Source organism: Macrobrachium rosenbergii, chromosome 15 (assembly GCF_040412425.1).
Source record: "Macrobrachium rosenbergii isolate ZJJX-2024 chromosome 15, ASM4041242v1, whole genome shotgun sequence".
NCBI classification, from domain to species: domain Eukaryota; kingdom Metazoa; phylum Arthropoda; class Malacostraca; order Decapoda; family Palaemonidae; genus Macrobrachium; species Macrobrachium rosenbergii.
This window is the reverse complement of record NC_089755.1, coordinates 41,261,722-41,285,141: the sequence shown is the minus strand read 5'-3', so window position 1 is coordinate 41,285,141 and position 23,420 is coordinate 41,261,722. Positions and strand designations below refer to the sequence as shown.

Here is a 23,420-nt window from a genome sequence, read left to right as displayed (position 1 = left end):
GAGCTTCCCCACTGGTCTTCGGTGAAGTTCGTGCTACAGACGAAAACAACTGGACAAAGGCAAGAGATCAAAATGAAAGCCTAAATGAAACAGCAGTGAAAAAATAGAAAATCTTAAAAAATAAAACATTTTAAAACGCTCATATGCTAACTACTTTTTAAAATATATCGAAAAGGCTCGCCATTACTTACTGAAAAGTGCTTAAGCAGAAAACCAAGAAATAATTATTTTAATTATTTTAATTACTCCATTTATAATTTTAACAAAAGGTGCGATTGAGTTTTGTGCTGGCAATTTGGAAGTACTAAAGTACTAGTTGTATACCCTTTTATGTTAATAATTGTGGTATGCGATTTCAGTATATTTACATTAAAACATAACAGTGGAAAAAACCAAATCATTATCAAGTACCAACCAAATCAGACTGGAAAAGAGTGAAACACAATCTTCCAAAGAGTGGACACAATCTTCGTAAGCGTGGAACACAATCTCCGAAAGAGTGAATCACAATCTTCGAAAGAGTTAAACACAATCTTCGAAAGAGTGAACCACAATCTTCGAAAGAGTGAATCACAATCTTCGAAAGAGTGAAACACAATCTGCGAAAGAGTGAAACACAATCTGCGAAAGAGTGAATCACAACCTTCCAAAGAGTGAAACACAATCTACGAGAGAGTGAAACACAATCTTCGAAAGAGTGAAACATAATCAACGAAAGAGTGAAACAGTCTTCGAAAGAGTGAAACGCAATCTTCGAGAGAGTGAAGCACAATCTTCGAAAGAGTGAAACCTAATCTTCGAAAGAGTGAAACCTAATCTTCGAAAGAGTGAAACACAATCATCGAAAGAGTGAAACACAATCTTCGAGAGAGTGGAGCACAATCTTCGAAAGAGTGAAACACAATCATCCAAAGAGTGAAACACAATCATCGAAAGAGTGAAACACAATCTTCGAGGGAGTGAAACACAATCTTCGAAAGAATGAAACCTAATCTTCGAAAGAGTGAAACACAATCTCCGAAAGAGGCAAACACTACTTTCTTGTTTAATACGTGATGTTTACTATTTATGAGAAGCAATGCTTTCTTCCTTCCAAGAACCCTATGGAAGAGGTCTACATGTTTATTTCTTACCCGACTGACGCAACATATGCGAAGATTATACGTTCAATTATTTACAGGATTTATTCGATGTAAAACTTAGGAATGTAAGGTGATTAAACAATTACCGAAAACCAAATTTATTACGTACAAGAGACATTGTATGTCCCTTTCTAATTACAAATGTCAAGCCCTTTTACTTCATTACAACCATGCCGCAAAATTCTGTCACATCTCCACAGCATCTTTAGTAGCCAACTCTGTCCATTATTATAGCAAAAAAAAAAAAAAATCAAAGGCAACAAATAAAGACCACACTTACGGCTGTAGTGCACAACAATAACAGTTTTCAAAAATGTTAATCATGACCTGAAAATTCTTCGAAAAATGACTTTCACAGCTTACAACCGATCATCGTTCGCATCGTTAAAAACATATTTTTTCCAAGAATTATTTGTGTATATCAATATGCAAGCGAATATATACATCCCGATTTCCACCAATGACTTACAGGTTAAGATCTTTATTTGTTTATAAACCCCCCCAAAAATCTTAATAAATAATATCGGGGTCGTTTTAAAAGATATCCATTTCCTCACGAAGATTTTGGAAGGAAAGGCCCCCCCTCCCCTAAAATAAAAAAAAATAATGTGTGAGCTGGGAGGAGTGGAATGGAGGGAGATAAGAGGAAAAACAAGAAGAATAAAGGCTGCGTACACAATAAAGAATGAATGGGAAGAGAGTAAACACGAGAATGAAGGGAATGAAAAACTTCCAAGAAGGTGTTGGCTAAAAATTCCTGAGGATGTTCACCCACGTAGGCAATGCGTTCACTAGACCGCACTGAACAGATGTCCTAAAGAGAGAGAGAGAGAGAGAGAGAGAGAGAGAGAGAGAGAGAGAGAGAGAGAGAGAGAGAGAGAGAGAGAGAGAGAGAAATTAAATTATTCTACGCCGTTTATCACTGGACGTGATTTGTGCCAAGATGATGTACTGATAATTTATATCTGTATACACCAAAAAATATTTTTGTAGTGAAGCAAAATAAAGACAGACAATTAAAATAAATTGGTGGGCAAACATTTTAAATCAATTTATAAATAAAATAACGAAATTATAACCATATGATAATAAAATTCAGAAATAAGACAAATTTCACAAAAACTAGTATTGATAAAACAACACTTGTAGTGCCTGAACAATAATACGCCATCCTCTGAACTGGTTAGTTCCAAGAGTTCTAAGCAGATCCAGGCCAGAGATTTAAGCATTCTAAGCCAACGATAAATAATTTGGGGGGTGGTGAAAGCCAGAAACACCAAGGAAACTCTTATGCCCTGTGCAGGATTTAGAGAACTTCATTATTAATTAAGATTTAAATAATACATATCTTCAATGGCTATAATATACTGAACTGAATGTTAATGAATAACTAATTATTATATGGTTATTAGTTATCCAAGTATCCAGCTTGAGAAACAGATACGTTTTATTCTGAAAATTCTAGACATGCCAGTTATTTTTTTTTTTTGCAAATAATTAAATATTTAAAAATTATTAGTTTCTTAAGACGATTTTTCATGATATCCTTTCGTCTCAAAGGTGGACACATTCACATGGATATGAAGACTAGTACAGCTGCCCTCCTTGTTGACAGACATACATACACGCATAATTTACCATGCGTTTAATACTGTCATTTAATTCTAAGCAAGACAATTTCATCATTCTGAAATTAATTCAAGGTCACTCTGATCACATCTCCAAATTGTGATCCAGCTCACAACGACGAGAAATTGGACAGAAAAGAATTTCAAAAAACTCTCCGGCCACTCAAAGGATTCAAAGGCCCTTCCTTCCTCCATCAGGACAGCGATCCAGAGAAACAAAAACACCGACGACCAGCCCGCCAGCCGTCGGGCACCGCCAAGGGGCACCGCGACCGAGTCGCGTAGAAAAGGATATCATTCCCCAACTCCCATTGTCCAAGGGCTTTGTGGAAAGTGAACATAAAAAAAAAAAAAAAAGAAAACGGAGCTTCCGGGGTCGCTCGGCTGACGGGGTACACTCATCTAAAACCCTCGGCCTCAGCCTTTGATGCCCAAAACATCCGAAAGATCTGGGTATTTTTCTTGGGCGACAGAGTCGAGAGCAGATGCTTTTTGTTGTCATCGGCATATCACCACCAGCCTCCGGGGAGTGGAGGAGGTCTTAATTAAGACCCGATCTCTGCTAATTAATTGGAATTTTTTGGCTTTTTTTTTCCCCGGCGTTTTCCCCCTCCAGAGTTTGTGTGTCCTGGACGACGTTTGATGATAATCAATGTGCATTCGGGATTTAATTAACACCATAATTGAATTACATCAAAAGACTCGGGATTTAATATATATTGCATATCCCGCAAACAAACGGAAAGCAATCGATGCCGCCCCCTAATAACGTCTTTTGTTTCATCCCGTAAAAAGGCCAATAACCATTCAAATTAAACAATGGAAGCAAATACAGGGGATTCCGCCCCCGCACTGCAAGCGCGCCACGACATCGAGTATATGACGACGCCAGCCACTTAGCAACGCCGCGACGATCGCTCGCGCGCATGCGCGGTGCATAGCGATGCCTGCCGCGGGCTCCGACGGAAACGAAAGCACTCATCGATGGACGATAATGAAAGCGTTTTGCGAGAATGAAAGCGAGAATGAATTAGCGGCGCAGTCGCTCGTTCTATTCTGCATCTCCCCGCGATGTGCATTCACATACGTTATCTTATCGCGCAGTTTCCGAATGACTGAATTGTAACATTCAGGGGATGTTGACAATTGACAATTTCGTTTCCTTTTGCTTATTTTTTACATTTTTTTTATTTTTACACCCTATTATCGATTGTTTACTTAATTTTTAGTAATTCTATAATCACCTGTGCCCTCTTTTCCCATTAAGAACATTCCAGCCTGAAGACTACAGCTAGGCAAATTCTGGACTTTAGGCTCTTTACATACATAATAACAATAACAGCACTAATAAGATTATTTCTGCCATATATGCTATTGCTCTACATCTATTTATTTACCTCCACAAAAGTCAACAACATGAGACCCGTGAGAGATCCTTCACAAATTAAAGGGCAATGTTCCAATAAATATCTTTAATGAAGCTTATTTCAAAAAATTAAGTCTGAAAAAAAACAATATGTGAAGATAAAAATATTAAGCCGGAGTGAATAAGAGGTCCCAGTTGAACAGTAAGTTATAAAGAGTAAAATGTTAAGAGATGAATATTTCATGAAATGTTACGCGCAGCGTAAAATCAGTTACAGTTCTTCATGATATCTTGTTGGCTACTAAAAACTGATATTTTTTTTAACTGTCTGAAAAAACGCAAAAATATTAATATACAAGAGGATGAAAGATCTCTCAAGAGTTGCAAGATGAAACCATATGTAAAAGCTATAAGGTATTTCACGAAATGTTGAAAACGAAGAGATAATATGAAATTCGAAATTTTGAAACTGAATAGCTGAAATCATGAAATATTAAAAGGAAATGTACCGTCAGAGAAATTTAAGAAAATGTAAAATGTCTGATAAAATTAACACGCAAAACAAAACTCAGTTTCATTTAATGATAAACTTGACGATGAAGTCATTTCAAGTGATCAAGATATTTACTCAAGTGCTAACGTTAGCAGAATTTTTTTTCTGGGAAAATTTCTGCTACTATAATAATAATAATAATAATAATAATAATAATAATAATAATAATAATAATAATAATTATTATTATTATTATTATTATTATTATTATTATTATCAAGAAAGAGTCCGTGCTTTTATAGAACAAAAAATAAGATTCTCTTCCGTAGTGTAGCATTTTCCAATAACCATATCAACACCTAAACACTTCTAAACTGCACTAAAAAAAATAATCTAAGATTAGAATCATCTGCTTGACTACACCACCTCAAGCCCCTTTACCCTTTCCCCCACCTTTCCTCACTCCATTCATCCACCCATCCACCCCCAAAAAAAAAAAAAAACCTATTCTGATATTAGAAGAATTTTCCTTCGCGGACGAAATTTATCATCCGCCAATTCCTCACATTAATATTCAGCATGGCATCCATTAGCAACATCCTGTAGCCGCTCGCCTTAAAATCTCTTTCCAGTAATTTTTTTTTATTTTTTCCTTCTCTATGAAGGATGCGGAGTTTACGGGAAGGGGGGGGGGGGCGTTGGGAAGGTTCGTTAGGGCTGGGGGCGTGGGGGGGAGAAGGTTAGGCAGTCTCATCAAAATCTATTTAATCTGCATAATATGTTTGGGATGTTACAAGCTTGAAAATTAACACAATATTATTTGTTTTTGTATATCTTCTTAGCACAAGCTGTTTGCAATACTGATGTACGAATATCAGTTATCATTCTCTCTCTCTCTCTCTCTCTCTCTCTCTCTCTCTCTCTCTCTCTCTCAAACCCATCTTTTTCTCGCCGACATCATTGTAATCTGCATATAATAAGAAGAATCCTGTCCAAATTATACTCCTTCAGTTTTTTTTTTACATCATATTACCCAAATCAACAAAGAGCTGCAAATCCAAATCAGCGACCAGATCTCTCTCTCTCTCTCTCTCTCTCTCTCTCTCTCTCTCTCTCTCTCTCTGGGAACCTTTCCCGTTTATCCTTTTCCATCTCCTTCCGCACAAACTTCGGATTAGCATAATCATTTTCCTTCTCCTCCAACACCTCCTCCTCCTCCTCCTCCTCCTCCTCCTCCTCCTCCTCCTCCTCCTCCTCCTCTCCTCCTCCTCCTCCTCCTTCTCTCAGTCACCGGGTTCCCATCTGGATCTAGCAACTATAAAAAGTATATTCTAATCACGGGGGCTTCTTCATCATCTCCTTCCTCCTTTCGAGATATTAAGGCAAAAAGTACCGAAAAAGAGCACATGAGGGAAAAAAAAAGAAGGGGAAAAAGAAGTCTGGCATTTTCTTTCTCCTTCCCTTTTCTATTTATCGGTATTTCGAGAATGCCCGTTCGACAAATGTCAAAAGAGAAGAGGCAAAAATCGGACAAGGAAATAATTTCCCTCGACAAAGGTTGGGAAAGTATTATAAAATAGAAGAATGCAAAGATCGTGGGTAAAATGCACAGAATCTTTAATTTACTTGTCATCGTATCAACCGAATTCTTGTACTGTAGTTTGGTTGAGGTTGGTGAAAACAACGCCGAGAGGACTTTAAAACTGACGACATATAGAGCTAAATAACTCAAATAAAGAATCTCTACTTCAATGTTACTGATTGTTATTATGTACTTATAAAAACAGAGAAGACCTTATATATACCAGTGAGTATAACAACGAACACCTAATATAGTATAATAACTTTTGAAGTAAACTAAACTTTGTCATTCAAGATTCAAACGTTGGCAGTGGAACGAAAATGAAACATGACATAGTGCAAAGAGTTATTCATTTACAAAGGGTTATAAATGTTATTATATTTATATATAGAATATATATATATAATGTTTGATTGTATATATAAATTTATATATATACATATATATATATATATATATATATATATATATATATATATATATATATATCTATATATATATATGTATATACATAAATTTATACACATACACATATATATATATATATATATATATATATATATATATATATATATATATATATATACAGAGCAACCTAGCCCTTTCGCCTCTGTCAAATATCTTAATGTCATTTTCGCCCATTGCCCTCTGGTTTCGGATGCAATCTGTCATCATTAAACAAACAAAAAATATTGCATTCTTTAAAGACAGCATTTGCATGACCCGGTATCACTAATGCAACATCAAGCGAGACTTATTAATCAAATGGCATCAAAACACGATTAGGCGATGACTTTTGCCTCCCTCCGTTCTCGTGAGAAAGAAAAGACAAAGTAAAAATAAAACAGCAAAAACTGAAACGTGTTGAAAATGAAAGCTATAATTATTGGAAATAACTCTCGTCTAAATCTACTTTCTCCCTCACTTTAATAAAATGGGGAGACAAGTACATTTGCTGCAAAAAAATTAAAAACTAAAAAAAATTTTGCACCATTCAAAAGCCACAAAAAGTTTCTATTAAATAGTAAAGACTACATTATCACTATAAAACCCCCAGCGCCAGCGATCCTACAAACATTTCATCCCAACAGCTTCTGCCTTTATTCTTTCATCTTTCATAAACATTCACACTTAACTTAGCTAGAGGAGAGTTGGCTCAACGACCCCCTTCAATCATTCCCACTTTTACTAAGAACAGACACTAATTCTTTTCTTCTTAACCTATTCTTCTCTCATCCTACCATTAACTGCCCTATATACCACTAGATACCTGAATGAATCAATCGCTTACATTAAACAATTACACTACGCTTTTGTTACACAATTACACTACGCTTTTATTACACATTTACGCTACGCTTTTGTTACACATTTACACAACGATTTTGTTAAACAATTACACTACGCTTTTGTTACCCATTTACACAACGATTTTGCTAAACAATTACACTACGCTTTTGTTACACATTTACACTACGCTTTTGTTAAACAATTACACTATGCAAATCTTTGGGGATAAGGTTACTAGAATAAAGCCCTTTTTCTACACCACAAAATCTGCTAGTGCCTAGTACCCATTTCTACCTCGCTGCACTGAAAGGAAATAGGCCAGGAGCAATATACGGGCTTAGCAATCATGAGCAGAGCCCTGCACCCCTAAGCTAAGGCAACAACTTTCGCTTCTCTCTCTCTCTCTCTCTCTCTGAAGAGGAGTGGAGTTATGCGGAAGTGAAAATACAGGAAGGACAAGAGTGGTGTTATTTTACAGAGACACTCCAAGTCGCACGCCTTTGGAGGCGATGATGATGAAGGTGTCGTGCTTCATATATAAGTGTGTATATGTATATGTATATGTATATATGTATATACATATATATATATATATATTATATATTATATATATGTATATATACATAAATGTATATATATATATATATATATATATGTATATATATATATTATATATATATATATATATATATATATATATATATATATATATATATATATATATATATATATATATATATATATATATATATATACGTATATATATGTATATATATATATATATATATATATATATATATATACATACACACACATACTCTAAGTGACGAAACATTTTCACCAACGTCCATTCAAGTCAGCAACCCTTGCTAATTAGATAACTGCCAGAGCCGATTACGTCAGGAGGAGACTTAATTGCAACAGCTAATTAATGAAAATCTAATTGCTTCTCATACCCTTTCCAAGGAGGGCAGACATTAAAGGGAGGCCCGGCTGCCTATAATTAATGGGCTTGAAGTCCATTTGCCCACTCAGTCGTCGACGACAAGTTAACAGCATTTCACAACTCCCACAGAAGGACGATACGTACCCAAGTGGCTTTCGAACGGCCATTGAAAACTTTAACTGTAAATACAAGTGCCGTTGGAATTAAGCACTTACGTCGATCGATAATAATTACAAAAAGTTTAAGTTATTCTCTTATATAGAAAATATAATATGTTTTGAAAACTTTATAGCTGTAAATACAAGTGCCTTTAGAATTAAACACTTACGTCGATTGATAATAATTACAAGAAGTTGAAAGTATTCTCTTATATAGGAAATGATAGAATATGCTTTGAAAACTTTAACTGTAAATACAATTGCAATTAAAATTGAACACTCACGCCGACTGATAGTGATTACAAAAAGTTGAAAGTATTCTCTTATATAATTGAACACTCACGTCGACTGATAATGATTACAAAAAGTTGAAAGTATTCTCTTATATAATTGAACACTCACGTCGACTGATAATGATTACAAAAAGTTGAAAGTATTCTCTTATATACAGAATAAACGAATATGTATAAACACAAATTTATAAAAAAAATGAGGCTTAATGGATAAACAAATAAAAAATGCGCCGAAAGTTTTTTCGGCGCAATCGAGTTTTCTGTACAGCGTATGATGCTGTATGAAACTCTCAACCACGGCCCATGAAACCCTCAGCAGCGGCCCATGGAACTTTCAGCCAAGGCCCGGTGGTGGCCTGTGTTGTTAGCATCTATAGCGGTGTCAGACGCACGATCATGGCTAACTTTAACTTTAAATAAAATAAAAACTACTGAGGCTAGAGGGCAGCAATTTGGTATGTTTGATGATTGTAGGGTGGATGATCAACATACCAATTTGCAGTCCTCTAGCCTCCGTAGGTTTTAAGATGTGAGGACGGACAGAAAAAGTGCGACAGACAGACAAAACCATTGTTTTCTACAGAATACAGATTGTTTGAATATTGTTGATAATTGTAGAATAAGATGGATAAGTCAAGATGACAAGTCATGAGAAAAAAAACTTATGAAGTAGTCGGATGAATCTGAACAAACACCTTAAGGATAAATACAGGTTGTGGCAGAGGGATGCAAATTTTGAGAACATGGTTCCTAAGCAAATAGGTCACACGAAGATAAAGCGATGCTGAGTGCAGTCTCGGGACGACTGGAGAGCTGTTGAATTTAAATGAGAGAAGAAGGGAAGGTCTGAATGATGCTGTAGTGGTAGGGGTCAGTGTAATTTTGAAAATGTTTGTCAAGTGATTACTGAGAACATCATAAGGAGTGCAATTAAGAAGTTCAAGAACAGAATGGAACCAGAAGTTTAATGGGTGGGTTGGATTCAAAAGAAATGATGAGTTATGATAACTGAATGATTAGCTGACCAGTCTGTGCAGGGTACGGTTAGAAGACAAAAAAGTTCCCAAAAGAATGAGTGACAGGAATTCGATATGGAACGATATTTATGGCTTTATATCTGTGAATTTGTGAAAATCACGCGTGTGTAAGTGACAAACATTCATAATTATCCTAGTGTTGCAAAATTATTAATCTGCTATCATAGCGGAGATTGGCTGATACTGACTCCAAATACAGAACCTGAATTCACCAGGTACATGTACAACACAATATAAATTTCTCTCTCTCTTGATAGCCGGTTGGTCAGAGTCATTATTTATTGTTGTTTCTGAAGCAGACCATGATTCGAACCCTTACCGGCACAGTTATTCCCAAAGTATATCGAATGAAGATATTAAACTATATTTTAGGCTTAACATTTGTGAATATGCAAAATTCACGCATGTATAAGTGACAAGTATACATACATACATATATATATATATATATATATATAGATTATATGCATATATACACACATATATTGTATTGTATATATATATATATATATATATATATATATATATATATATATATATATATATATATATATATATATACATATACACACACACATACATACATAAATCCCGCATCCACAAATATGAAATTAATACCAACCGTATGTGGGGAGAAAACACTTCTAATATATATATATATATATATATATATATATATAAGCGGAACACAAACAATGAATGACTCCGAGGCCACCCCGGAGACACAAACCACCCGAACATAAATCTGGCCGAGAGCGGACGGTTCCCGTGTTCTTTCAGCAAATTAATTTAATTAGGCCAAATCTACATAAACAGGATTAATTGAACGGCGGCTTAATGATCAAACGACCCCGTACCTTCAAGCCTGACTATGCGGTCATCCAATCAAGTTAATTTGGTTACGTCACTACTTCACTAATTATGTCGGGGTCTTATAAACAAACAAACAAAAAAGTAAACAGTTTACTTTTTTTTATGATGGAGTGTACGGATTAGAGAGACGCAGGTAAACAGACTTTGTATCGTGGATAACAAATTCGTTCGGGCAAGGAAAGTTCTCTGTTATTAAATAATCAAAAAAGATTAAATCTTAGGTGCTTTATGTAACGTTTTATTACATCGTTTAAATTCTTCTAGAATAAAAAGCATAATCAGTATTGCTCACTGGCATATGCCTTAATCAACATTACTGCTTGACTTGTAAGAACTGGAGATGAAAATTTTTAAAAACTAAAAATCTGAACTGATTCAATATAGAATCTTATCGAAGAAAGAGCATACTTCAAAAACAGAAATTTAATACAGAAGGAAAACAATAAAAAAGTTGATCTAAGCACATCTCGAGAAAAAATAAGAAACCTTAAGAAAAAATAACAATAGGAATAACATAAACAATATGAACACTAACATTAACATCGATCCACTCAAGAAATATCGAAACAAATTATGAATTCGCTCAGAATAACTTACAGGGAAAAAATAACAAACAAAAATTACATTACACCAACTATTGCAAAAAACTGTGGACTCGCTCAGAACAACACCAAACTGGAAAAAAAATGCGAAGAAAGTTTACAACAACTATTGGAAAAAAAATTGTGGACTCGCTCAGAACAACAACAATCACGAAAAAATTACAAAAACAAAATTTACAACAACTATTGAAAAAAATTATCAACTACCTCAGAACAACAAAGAAATAAAAAGAAGCAAATCCTGACAAACAACAAAGATCCACCCGGCTATTTCCAGCATGACGAAAGCTGTCATTCACCCGATCCGCCATGCATGAGTCCGGTAAATCATTAGGGACAGGGATTAGCAAGCAGTTAACGGTTCAGCTATAAGCTTCAGGACATTAAGTAGACAGCCCCCCACCTCTCTCTCTCTCTCTCTCTCTCTCTCTCTCTCTCTCTCTCATCAGTATAATGTTTCAATGGTCTTTCCACGTATATGGAAGCCAATCTGTGAGGGGAAGTTTATAGCCTTAAATCTGGCTTTATAATTTTATGTTCAATAATAATAATAATAATAATAATAATCTTACGTTTAATAATAATAATAATAATAATAATAATAATAATAATAATAATAATAATAATAATAATAATAATAATAATAATAATAATGGCAGCAATGCAATGAAATTCTCAATTCAAATGATTTTTGTAAAAAAATAATTTATTTTTTTCAGATTTTAATTGTTTTAAAAAATTTTGACAGAAACTGAACATTTCACTGATCAATAATATGTACAGAAAAGGTGAAATTCTTTTACCCACTGTCTTTCCATTTCACTGGCATCAATATTTCAATACCTTTCACTATTCCAATTTTATTCTGAACCGCGTTGTTTTGAAAATAAATTCAACATAACAGATGCAAAAACAATCAATATATAAAACAGTTACAAATGGCACCGATAAAATAAAATTGAGATATTTTTGGGAAAAGTAAAACGAATCCCTGAACGTATGAAAAATTCATTAACACATGAACAAGTCAATTTCAAGACCTTTCATATCTAGAATACTGGAGAGAGAGAGAGAGAGAGAGAGAGAGAGAGAGAGAGAGAGAGGTTATGGTCCAATCATCGCCAAGATGAGGCCCACTAATATGTCGAGAGAAGAAAAACGACATCGTAAAAGAGGAAAAATCAGTAATTGGCAACAGCAATCACCGCGAACGGAACGTGAAAATTACAAAAATTAATCAGCTCTTTTGAAACAGAATACCGCTCGGTCTCTTCCTTTTGCTGTATCCTGAACACCAAATAAACAAGAAAAAAAAAGCGCCCAAAGTTTCTCCGGCGCAATCGAGTTTTCTGTACAGCGTATAATGCTGTATGAGCCGTGGGCCATGATCTTTCAGCCACGGCCCGGTGGTGGCCTATCCTATATCGTTGCCAGAGGCACGAGTATGGCTACCTTTAACCTCAAATAAAATAAAAACTACTGAGGCTAGAGGGCTGCAATTTGGCATGTTTGAAGATTGGAGGGTGGATGGTCAGCCTACCAATTTGCAGCCCTCTAGCCTCAGTAGTTTTTAAGATCTGAGGGCGCACAGAAAAAAGTGCGGCCGGACAGACAAATTGTCATAAATTGTTTTCTTTTAAGAAAACTAAAAGAGATCGTTAAATCACTTCTAATTTATTTTGACAGGTGAGGAAACGGCATATAAAAAGGGAGCAAACGTGAATAATCTTTCTTTATTCCCTGAGAGAGTTACAAGAGAAAAAGCAGTTGGCAATTTCAAAGCCAAATAAGAAGACAGTATTTACAAATAATGCCATTGACTTCAACAGAAATTGTCTAGAGGAGAAATATGCCCATATAGCATAAATTGAAGACTAAAAGATTTCAGCTTTAGATTTTGACAGCATATAAAAAGGAGGATATAGCATACAACTGGCAATTTCTTCATTTCATATATGACATAATAAAGGGAAGACGCGAAGGTTCAAAATCCTATACACTTCTATGGTGCTTCCAGACTTACTGACACACTGCCATATATCTGTTGTGCCACTGCAATCATTCATTAGGTTCGTTGGCCGAGGTGCCAACGGCACTTCCTACTCCGTGGTAGCGATGATGCAAGTCGAGATAAAGGTTCTAAAACATCACATAAAAGAATCACTACTAAAATACATCTGCCAAACTTTCTATATATTATCCGGAGCTGTCGCTGAATATGACTTGCTAGAGAACCTCAATGACATTCAGCACCTTCTGTACTGTTATACGGGATGTACACGTAATAGTCAGGCGATAATGCAAATACTACACATTAATACATACAGGTTTAACAGTTCACTATAACTTCTAATGTTCCACGAAAATTAAATCAAGAAACTTGCTAAAGACATCATGTTTAATTAATTTAAGGCTTTGGAATCGTCTATTTTCGAAAAAACTCAAAATTACTTCATCTCTCTCTCTCTCTCTCTCTCTCTCTCTCTCTCTCTCTCTCTCTCTCTCTAGATAATATAACATTACAAAAACCAGGGCCTTCAACACTTTCCAATAAAAAGCAACTCCATTTGTGCTGTCCGTAATATAAGAACAAAAGTACTTTCGTTGAAAGCCATAAAAGTACTTCTCGTTAGATATTGCAAACTATTCGTTTTAGTAACAAATTATGTAATTTTATGACAAACTATTCCTTTAGTAACAATTATATATATTATGTAATTTTATATGAAGTATTATATATATATATATATAATATATATATATATATGTGTCTATATGTATATATATGTATGTGTGAACTCGCCGCGTGTCTGTCCATACGAGTGTAAGTGCATTTTCTAATATCTTTGCATACTAACACCCAAAAATTATGTTCTACGAATACCCTAAACCGGCATGATATTCGCAAGTACATTTAAATCAAAACACAGGTCCTTAGGTACCTGCTCGAAATTTTTTCTTGTCTATAGTTCTAAATGTAAAAAGACAAAATGGCAGTGAACAGTGGAGAAAATAGTTTTACAAAGCAACATGGGAGCCGAGATCGAAAACCTACCGGTAAGGTGTTCTGATGTAAATTTCATCACTCCTATGGTCACCTAGCATAAAAATAAAAAAATAAAAAAATAGATAAGAAATTATTTCGAAAATAAAAACGATGGTCTTTCAAAACAAATTAAACAAGTAAAAAATGCCCCGAAGTTTCTTCGGCGAAATCGAGTTTTCTGTGCGGCAGCTACAGCGTATAATCAAGGCCACCGAAAATAGATCTATTTTTGCGACGGTCTCGGTATAATGCTGTGTGAGCCAAGGCCCATGAAACTTTAACCACGGGCGGGTGTTGGCCTATCCTATATCGTTGCCAGACGCACGATTATGACTAACTTTAACCTTAAATAGAATAAAAACTACCGAGGCTAGAGGACTGCAATTTGGTGTTTGATGACTGGAGTGTGGATGATCAACATACCAATTTGCAGCCCTCTAGCCTCAGTAGTTTTTTAAGACCTGGAGGCGGACAGAAAAAGTGCGGACAAAAAAAAGTGCGGACGGACAGACACAGCCAGCACAATGGTTTTCTTATACAGAAAACTAAAACTGATACAAAGAACAGAACTACAGACTCATAACAAACGTGATTAATCCAAGGTAAATATTATGAGTGGATCAGATACAGTGAAGTGATGAAGCGTTAATAAAAATGGGAGCTCAAATGCTTAGCTTTGGCTTAAAACCCCATTTTAATCTAGGTAAAATGCAAAATTACAGTTCAAACTAGTTTTAGAAGCAAAAACAGTTCAAACTATTTTTAGAAGCAAAAACTGTTCAAACTATTTTTAGAAGCAAAAACAGTTCAAAATATTTCAAGAAGCAAAAACAGTTCCAACTATTTTTAGAAGCAAAACTGTTCAAACTAGTTTTAGAAGCAAAAACAGTTCAAAAAATTTTTAGAAGCAAAAACAGTTGAAACTATTTTCAGAAGCATAAACAGACAAGTGCCAAACAGAAACAGCCAGACTACTTACCCTCATTTGGTTGAGCTTATTCCTGACGTACTCCGCTCTCGATGCCTGGTCGGGTCCCACAACGGTGAAGGACCCAGTGTACTGTGAAAGAGAAAAATGATTAATAATAAAGAAGATATGAACTATTATAATAATTATCAATATTGTTTTTGTGGACCAAGCTTAAAATTCCCATTTACTTCCAAAGCAAGTTCCTGTATTATAAAATACCCAGATGAGAAAGAGATAAACGACTCGAGAGAAAAAAATAACAAATGCATTTATAACATCCGAGATATATCAACGGATTTAGTATACGCAAAACGCAATACATATACCACTTTAAAGTATTGCTAAAATATTATCATTTCATGTTCCGATTTCTACCCTCACTTCAAGAACATGAATGAATACGAAGACATGATGAGTAATTCATCTCACCTTAATGAAGAATGTCAGAATTACGTGTCAGTGCTGAATAGCAGACCCCAAAAAACGGACTACCCCAAAAGGAAGGACTACCCTACGGAAGGAACCCAGCTCCCGCCCGACCGCCCACCACCCTCACTTCCTTCAACCTAACCCTTAGGTCCTTCAACCCCCTGGGGACTTCCTTCCCCATGGGAACTTCCTTCAGTCCTCCATATAGGATGAGGATATTAGTGTCAAGTAAATATCGAAGGAAACTCTCAGCTCAGGCAAGACTCGAATTTCTACACCTGGGCCTTTTTCCCCCTTGGGGTGGGGTGGGGGTGGGGTTAGGGTGGTCTTAAAGGGGTGGTACCAAACAAACTTACAGACACTTATGCATTCTTATCCGATTTTTTTAACTTTTGCATAGAGTCAGAGATAAAAATAAATAATTTGCTAACAATAAGTTTGTGTCCATTTTCCTGGGGAAAGGGAATTTGTCTACATGTTTTCAGAAATGAGAGAGAGAGAGAGAGAGAGAGAGAGAGAGAGAGAGAGAGAGAGAGAGAGAGAGAGCTTATACCTGACAGTGGAGGATGTTGCAGATTTTTTGCTTCTTTACCTAAGACTAATTCCAAAGGAAAATCTACATACTAAGTGACAGACGACTTGATATCAACAGCATGGCTGAAAAGGGTCGACAGCTACCGTACTTTTAAGCTACCCTCTTAATACGGGAAAATTACCACTGAATGGGTATGGTCACATAACCGCAAAGGGAAAGAATTATGAGCAATCGTGCCTTTGTTACAATATAATACTTTATATATTACTAAAATGGGTCCTATCACTGAGATGGAGAGATGAAACTTTATGAACGTATTCTTATTCCCAATAACGAGAAAGTGTAACTGATAAAAAAAAAAATAGGTATATATCTTGCAAGACTAACAAACACACGTCTTGCATTACAAGAAGAACTGGAAGACCCAGACCTACTGGTTGAAAACAACGAGACACCAGACCGTAGATGATGATGATGATGATGATGTATAGATAGGAACTGGAATATAAAATTTAGGCTAAAGGCCAATGCTGCGACCGATGAGGTCATTCGGCGATGAAAATAATGTTGTAACAATTCTCGGGAAAGGATGGAAAGGAAGGTGGAGGAAAGAGAATATGATCATTGATCTAATAAAGTGAATGAAAGAAGATGAAACTAAGGACTGAAAGACGCTGCACAGAGCCTTAAGTAATGCTTACAGTGCACCGTTTGAGGTGCACTGACGTCACTAATAGGTCTCTAGTAATGCCAGAATACTAGGCATCAAAGTCTATGTTAAGAAAGCCTATGGGTATCAAATACCCATATTTGCTGTCTTCATTATTTTAAAAACAGAAATGAACTATGGCATTCAAACACTTAACAAACGCATCAAACCGTCCCATAAAACTGCCATAATTTTCCTTGAGCAGAAAGTGTCTATAGGGATCTTAATTTGAGGAACTATAAAGAAATTACACTTTAGTTACAGTATAATACAGTAATAACCAAATTTATGGCCTTACTATCAGTAACTTAACAAAGGCAATAACCCATTTGATTTAACAATCGCAGGCGTGTGGTGCTGGGTGCTACAGTAAGCCCAGCGCAACCTGGTGTCAGTGGTGGGTCCTTTGTGCTATTTAGTGTCGCCATAGCTCGCTTAATAGCCCTCGCCACAGACCCCTTCCGAACAATAACATCAACTTCCCATTCACAAATTACAACGTATGACGACGATGTTCCCTTCCTGACTTATGAAACAGCCATCACGAGGAAGGACATACTGTAGATAGTGGTTTATATAAATAGCCTAATACAGCTCTTCATTGTACCCATTATTATCATTCAGCCGTTTCCCCTCATAAAGTTGGGGGTTGGTTGCAGAATGTCACTGCCACAGTCACACTTCCAAGCTCCCCTAATTTTGGGTAAGGATATAATGTATCTTCAGACCGACGAGAACCTTATGAAAGGTTGTGGATCCCTTGGGAAATGAGACTCTTCTTCTGAAGCAAATGGCAACCACGTTTTTTTTCGCGTGGAATTGTGGGAAAGGAAAGTATATCATCTCCGAACCTCTGCGAGGTGTGAAAGTCCCCAAATGTCAGTAGGCACAGGAATTTAACCCCGGTACCCTACATTGATAATGCAAAAATTAAAAAGGAACTAATAAGATTATTAATATTATCATTATTATTATTATTGTTAAACAATTATTATTATTACCAGAAGAAAACAAAAGCAACTGAAGCATATAGTAAACAAGTGCAAAATAGTACGTTAACAAATGTTTACGGAACTTCTCTTGTCTGCTATTTTGCTTATGAAATATTCGTCATAACTACATGTCAGAACTATACCAAGTACTGTAAATGCCTTCATTATTTAGGATCAAAGTTATTCTCATCAGGTAAGATATACCTAGAAGTTAGTAGATGTTTCAATTCTTTCTGCCAAATCAGAATTAGGTAAATTAAAAAAATTTCATATAAAGTTACGTACAATCAACACTAATATCTCAGTAAATGGCAACAACGTTATAAAATAGAATGGTAAAACTGTAAGAATTAAAACTAAAATTAACAAATCTATTAATGTTAAGCTAAAAGGTAACGAAAGAAATACGGAAGGAAAGGAGAATCACGTCATTAAATTTACAAGTAACTTCACCATATTTGAAAGTCTCGGGATAATGGTCATATCTAATATTAAAGAGAACGGGAAATAAGAAAAAAACTACAACTAAAAGGTGAGAAAAGAATAAAGGCAAAAACAAAAAACAAAAATGCCAAACACATACTTAGAAACTTGTTATTTCTCTCTAATGAACACCATATTCTTTGGAAGTTTGAATTTCAATTCAATGGCTGTGTGCTCATTCCATATGAAATAGCTTCATCTTCTGAATAATAATAATAATAATAATAATAATAATAATAATAATAATAATAATAATAATAATAATAATAAAGCATCCCATTACACTTAATGCAGTCATCAACCCCACAAGGATAATCACCGCCATCCGTCTCGCCAAAGAAATAATTAAATAACTGAATAATTCTATTATCAAATACCACCGAGTGTCTGTCCGTGGGGAGGCCGCGGGGTGAAGGAAATAATTAAAATAGGACGAAACCGCACCACAGCTGTAGGACTTCCTTTTAGGACTCCGGCAGGATAATTGAAAACATGGAAGGCCTCTTACAGTCGGCCACCTCGAGAGAACTCGTTTCTCCCTTTCCATTAAGACGTCGCGGAAGACTTCGAATTAAATCATGAGGAAAAAAATCTTAAAAGGATTCCCCCGAATCTCTCCTTGCCAGCCAGCCAGCATCTGTCTGTCTGTATGTCTGTTGCGCCTGAGAGAGAGAGAGAGAGAGAGAGAGAGAGAGAGAGAGAGAGAGAGAGAAGCATATAGTGACACTCGATTTAATAATTATTTTCAAACTGTTCTCCACTGTCAGTTATAAACCTCTCTCTCTCTCTCTCTCTCTCTCTCTCTCTCTCTCTCTCTCTCACTTAATGAAAATCTGACAGATGCCCTCCTTAGGCCTCATACTGGAAGAATATTTGACATTAATAGTTTTTACGAAAGAAATTAAGATGTACTTGAAACAGCATATAACAATATGGAAAACATGCAGACGAAAAGTCCTTATTATATGACCACAGTCACGATAATCAAAGTAAGGAGAGAGAGAGAGAGAGAGAGAGAGAGAGAGAGAGGGACAGAGGTGAGAGAGAGAGAGTTTAGGGACATTATCAGTCGTAACCATTAAAAATCAAGGGGAGAGAGAGAGAGAGAGAGAGAGAGAGAGAGAGAGAGAGAGAGAGAGTTTTGGGACAAAGGGGCCTCATTATCAGTCGTAACCATTGAAAATCAAGGAGAGAGAGAGAGAGAGAGAGAGAGAGAGAGAGAGAGAGATTATCAGAGGAGAGAGAGAGAGATGGATAGGTGCCTCATTATCCAAAGAGAGAGAATTCTAAGAATTTTATGGAGAGAGAGAGAGGTGCATCGAGAGAGAGAGAGAGAGAGAGAGAGAGAGAGAGAGAGAGAGAGAGAGAGCCGTGGGAGGTCCAAGGGCGAAAATTCACTTAGTTCCGCTCGGTGGTTTTGTCAAAGATGCGACGAGGCGAGATGCCCGGCCCTATCCTTGGGTAATTAGCGAGCTAATTCATTAATTGATTGGGGGACATCTGGTGATTAGCGTGCGTTGCACAGCTCGTTTCTTTATATATCAGCAATTTCCCAGTAGCATGAGACATCCTGAAGCTTCTAAGTATAACGTCGTGATACCGATTTTTATCGGAACTTGGAAGTGACTGGGACGCGGTTCTCCTGAGGGAAATTTCAAATGGTTTGGAAAAAAGAAATAGCTTTTAGTCATATGTTTAAACAGTCACCGTAAAATCGGGGTCACGTTTTGTTAACACTTGCCAAATGGATCATAATATGAATTCTGGAAATTACAGAAAAGGAAAAACTTCTGTAAAAAAGACATTTTTCACAGTTACAGAACATTTATTCTGGGCCTGTAACTTTGTACTGGAATGGAATATAAAACTTAGGCTACAGACCAAGCCTGGGACCCGTGAAGTCATTCAGAGCTGAAAGGGAAATCGCGAGTAATGAAAGTTTGAAAGGTGTAACAAGAGGAAAACCTCGCAGTTGCACTATGAAACAATTGTTGGGAGAGGGTGGAAAGTAAGATGGAAGAAGCGTACCAATGGAGGTACAGTAAAAGGAATGAAAGGGGTTGCAGTTAGGGGCCGAAGAGACTCTGCAAAAAACCTTCAGTAATGCCCAGTGCACCCCGACGACACTACCCTCCTACAAGGGAAATATTTATATAAAAAAATCTCATTTTTCACAGTTTCAGGACACTTGTTCTGGCTCGTAATTTTTTACTGAAAGTGGGTCAATGACCAATGAATATAAATAGCCTCTAATTGATGTTATCTTTATGATTTAACTGGATTTAAGAAATTCACAACAGACCTCACGCGTTTGTCAGAGTCACGTCTGTGAGACAATGAAGAATGATCCTACACTGGCTATGCAAAAGGGGAAATAAGCAAAAATGTAACATCATCATCATCATAATATTATTTAAAAGTGGGATACAAGCGCGCATCAAAATGACCCGAGTCTTATCCCCTAAGGTAATAAGAGTGCTAGAAAAAGTATTGCTTTTACCTGGGCTTATATCAGAAAATGATATTTGATGTCAAAAAAATAAGCTTTATTTACAGACACCTTTCAATTAGCCCTTCTCATAGCCCATTAAAGAGAGAGAGAGAGAGAGAGAGAGAGAGAGAGAGAGAGAGAGAGACTTAAGCTTTGGTGATATCACCTCACAGTGAAAAATAAACGGAACAACTCTGACAAAGCGTCCGACCGCTGCTACACCAGGGATTTGTCAACATTTTGTCAAATAATTAACTGCACGGATGACGTCAACAACAACAAAAATGTCATATGTCACGATATAACAACTGCATATTCAGGGAGCATTTTCTAACAAAAACACATCGCAATTCAACCGTTCAAAAAAAAAAAAAAGACACCTAGCTTTTCTTAATGAACTAAATAACTTGGTTTGCAAGTAACCCTCAGCCCTCTTTCATAACAGACGTAGACTAATCATACTTAGAAAATGTCTGACACAAAACAGGTTTCCACGTAGGCTTAAAGCCTGATCCTTAATTCATCTCACAATTTCTAAGTATATTTCTCCTTTAAAAGAAAAACCTCTAATGTGATCGTGTATTTTGGGGGTTCCTGCTTCTTCGGTATCCAGTTAGTACATATGGTGGCTATCGGATTACCTCAAAACTTTGGATAATATTCATTTAAAAAATATCAACAATTTTATCGACAATAGTAAGCATAACTCATCGTACAAATAACCATCAAGTAATTATGGAGTTATTGAATCCACAACTTAATCGTTCTTAAAATAAAAAACAATTCCGCCACCAATCTGTAAAGCAAATAACATCCAATCATAAAATTAAAACTGTTTTTGTGGAATTTAAGTAAGTTAAACCGCTTTGGTAGCTGTAGCATGATAACTTTCATGGTGGAGGCAAATAATTTCCAAGCTGATTATTTTTAAAACTGGTTATTTTTAGAATCTTAACTAAATTTTTTTATAACACGATGAAAATACGAATATTAAAAAAATTATTTCATATCTGAATTACATACAATTACAACAATGTCATTCATTATAAGGTTCCTCTCTCATTCACCGCACTTGTTGGAAACGTTATAGAACCCCCTTCAAAAATTACCGACATTACAGAAAACGTTTTTACATAAACGTATGGTTGTTGGGGGGTCTCAAAGAGATGAAACTAGTTGTGTTCACGAGTTTAAATGTAAAAAAATATTAATCATATGAACCAAAACCCGTTTAACGGGAATATTTGTTGCTAAAATAAGCCATTTCAAGATTACCCTGAGTAATATAATAATAATAATAATAATAATAATAATAATAATAATAATAATAATAATAATAATAATAATAATAATATAAAGCCTATTAATAAAGCCTATACTCCCACAGCTAAGTTTCAAACCTGGCTGCAGAGTATAGGCGTTGTTATTATTATTATTAATGTGTGTGTTATTATGTATTATTATTATTATGTATTATTCACGCTAATCTTAAAAGGACTTATTTTAGCAACACTCCGCTTGTCTAACATAGCACTACAAACGAAAATCTGTTCTTGCATACTCCAACAGAACTCGAATTAGTACATGAAAATATCTCCGTCACACACGAAAAACAAAGATACTGTAGAAAAAAAAATGTTGACGGAAGACAACAACCAGCATCAGAACATCACGATCAACATTCAAGAACGTACAACTACTCTTGTCGCAGCCAGGAAAATAAAGGAAGAATTTAAGAGATACTGAAGTTTACAAGAGATCATTTGGTCTCATCATAATAGCTGGAAATATTCATGAAGTAACATTCCCTAAAATAAAGACATGAGAGTAATGATCAGATATTTTCAATGATAACTATGACATTTTGCGTGTGTGTTTGTGTAAAACGATCGCTGACCAAAATAACCTATCAATTGTCCTTTTTGCAACATGCGTCATTCCCGACTATGTACACTTATGGCTCTTATAAGTACGAACTGTTTCTTGAATCGGGATTTTACGTTGCTCCCTTTGACATTTGTCAGAAAATCATTCCAGTATTTTGCTCATTTAATAGATATGGCTTCATCTGCTAAGCAAGGCTTTCTTGTTATCCAAAGAACATTACTCCCTCAAAATTTTTAGCACAAAAAATATTCACAAAATAACCGCCCGTGGCAAACGAAAACTTTCAAAGTAACGAGAGAGAGAGAGAGAGAGAGAGAGAGAGAGAGAGAGAGAGAGAGGAAAACTTCATGCGGCTCCTCTCTCAAAACCTTGACTAACCACGTACATCCGAGCACTATCATCTCCGCTTATCGAAGGACCCCGCCACCATCAAAAGACCGCAGTTTCCCGACCAACCATCTTCTAACC

At 35.8% G+C, this 23,420-nt stretch overlaps 1 protein-coding gene across 9 annotated transcripts in view; it reads right to left on the bottom strand.

Annotated features, from left to right (window-relative positions):
- Positions 1-23,420, bottom strand: part of LOC136846590 (EGFR adapter protein-like) — a 1,014,562-nt gene that overhangs the window by 627,712 nt on the left and 363,430 nt on the right. For all 9 annotated transcript variants that reach the window (XM_067117457.1, XM_067117459.1, XM_067117456.1 and 6 more), the window contains one exon: positions 15,436-15,516. In XM_067117457.1, the coding sequence (XP_066973558.1) occupies positions 15,436-15,516 (81 nt within the window). The remainder of the gene's footprint in view (positions 1-15,435; positions 15,517-23,420) is intronic.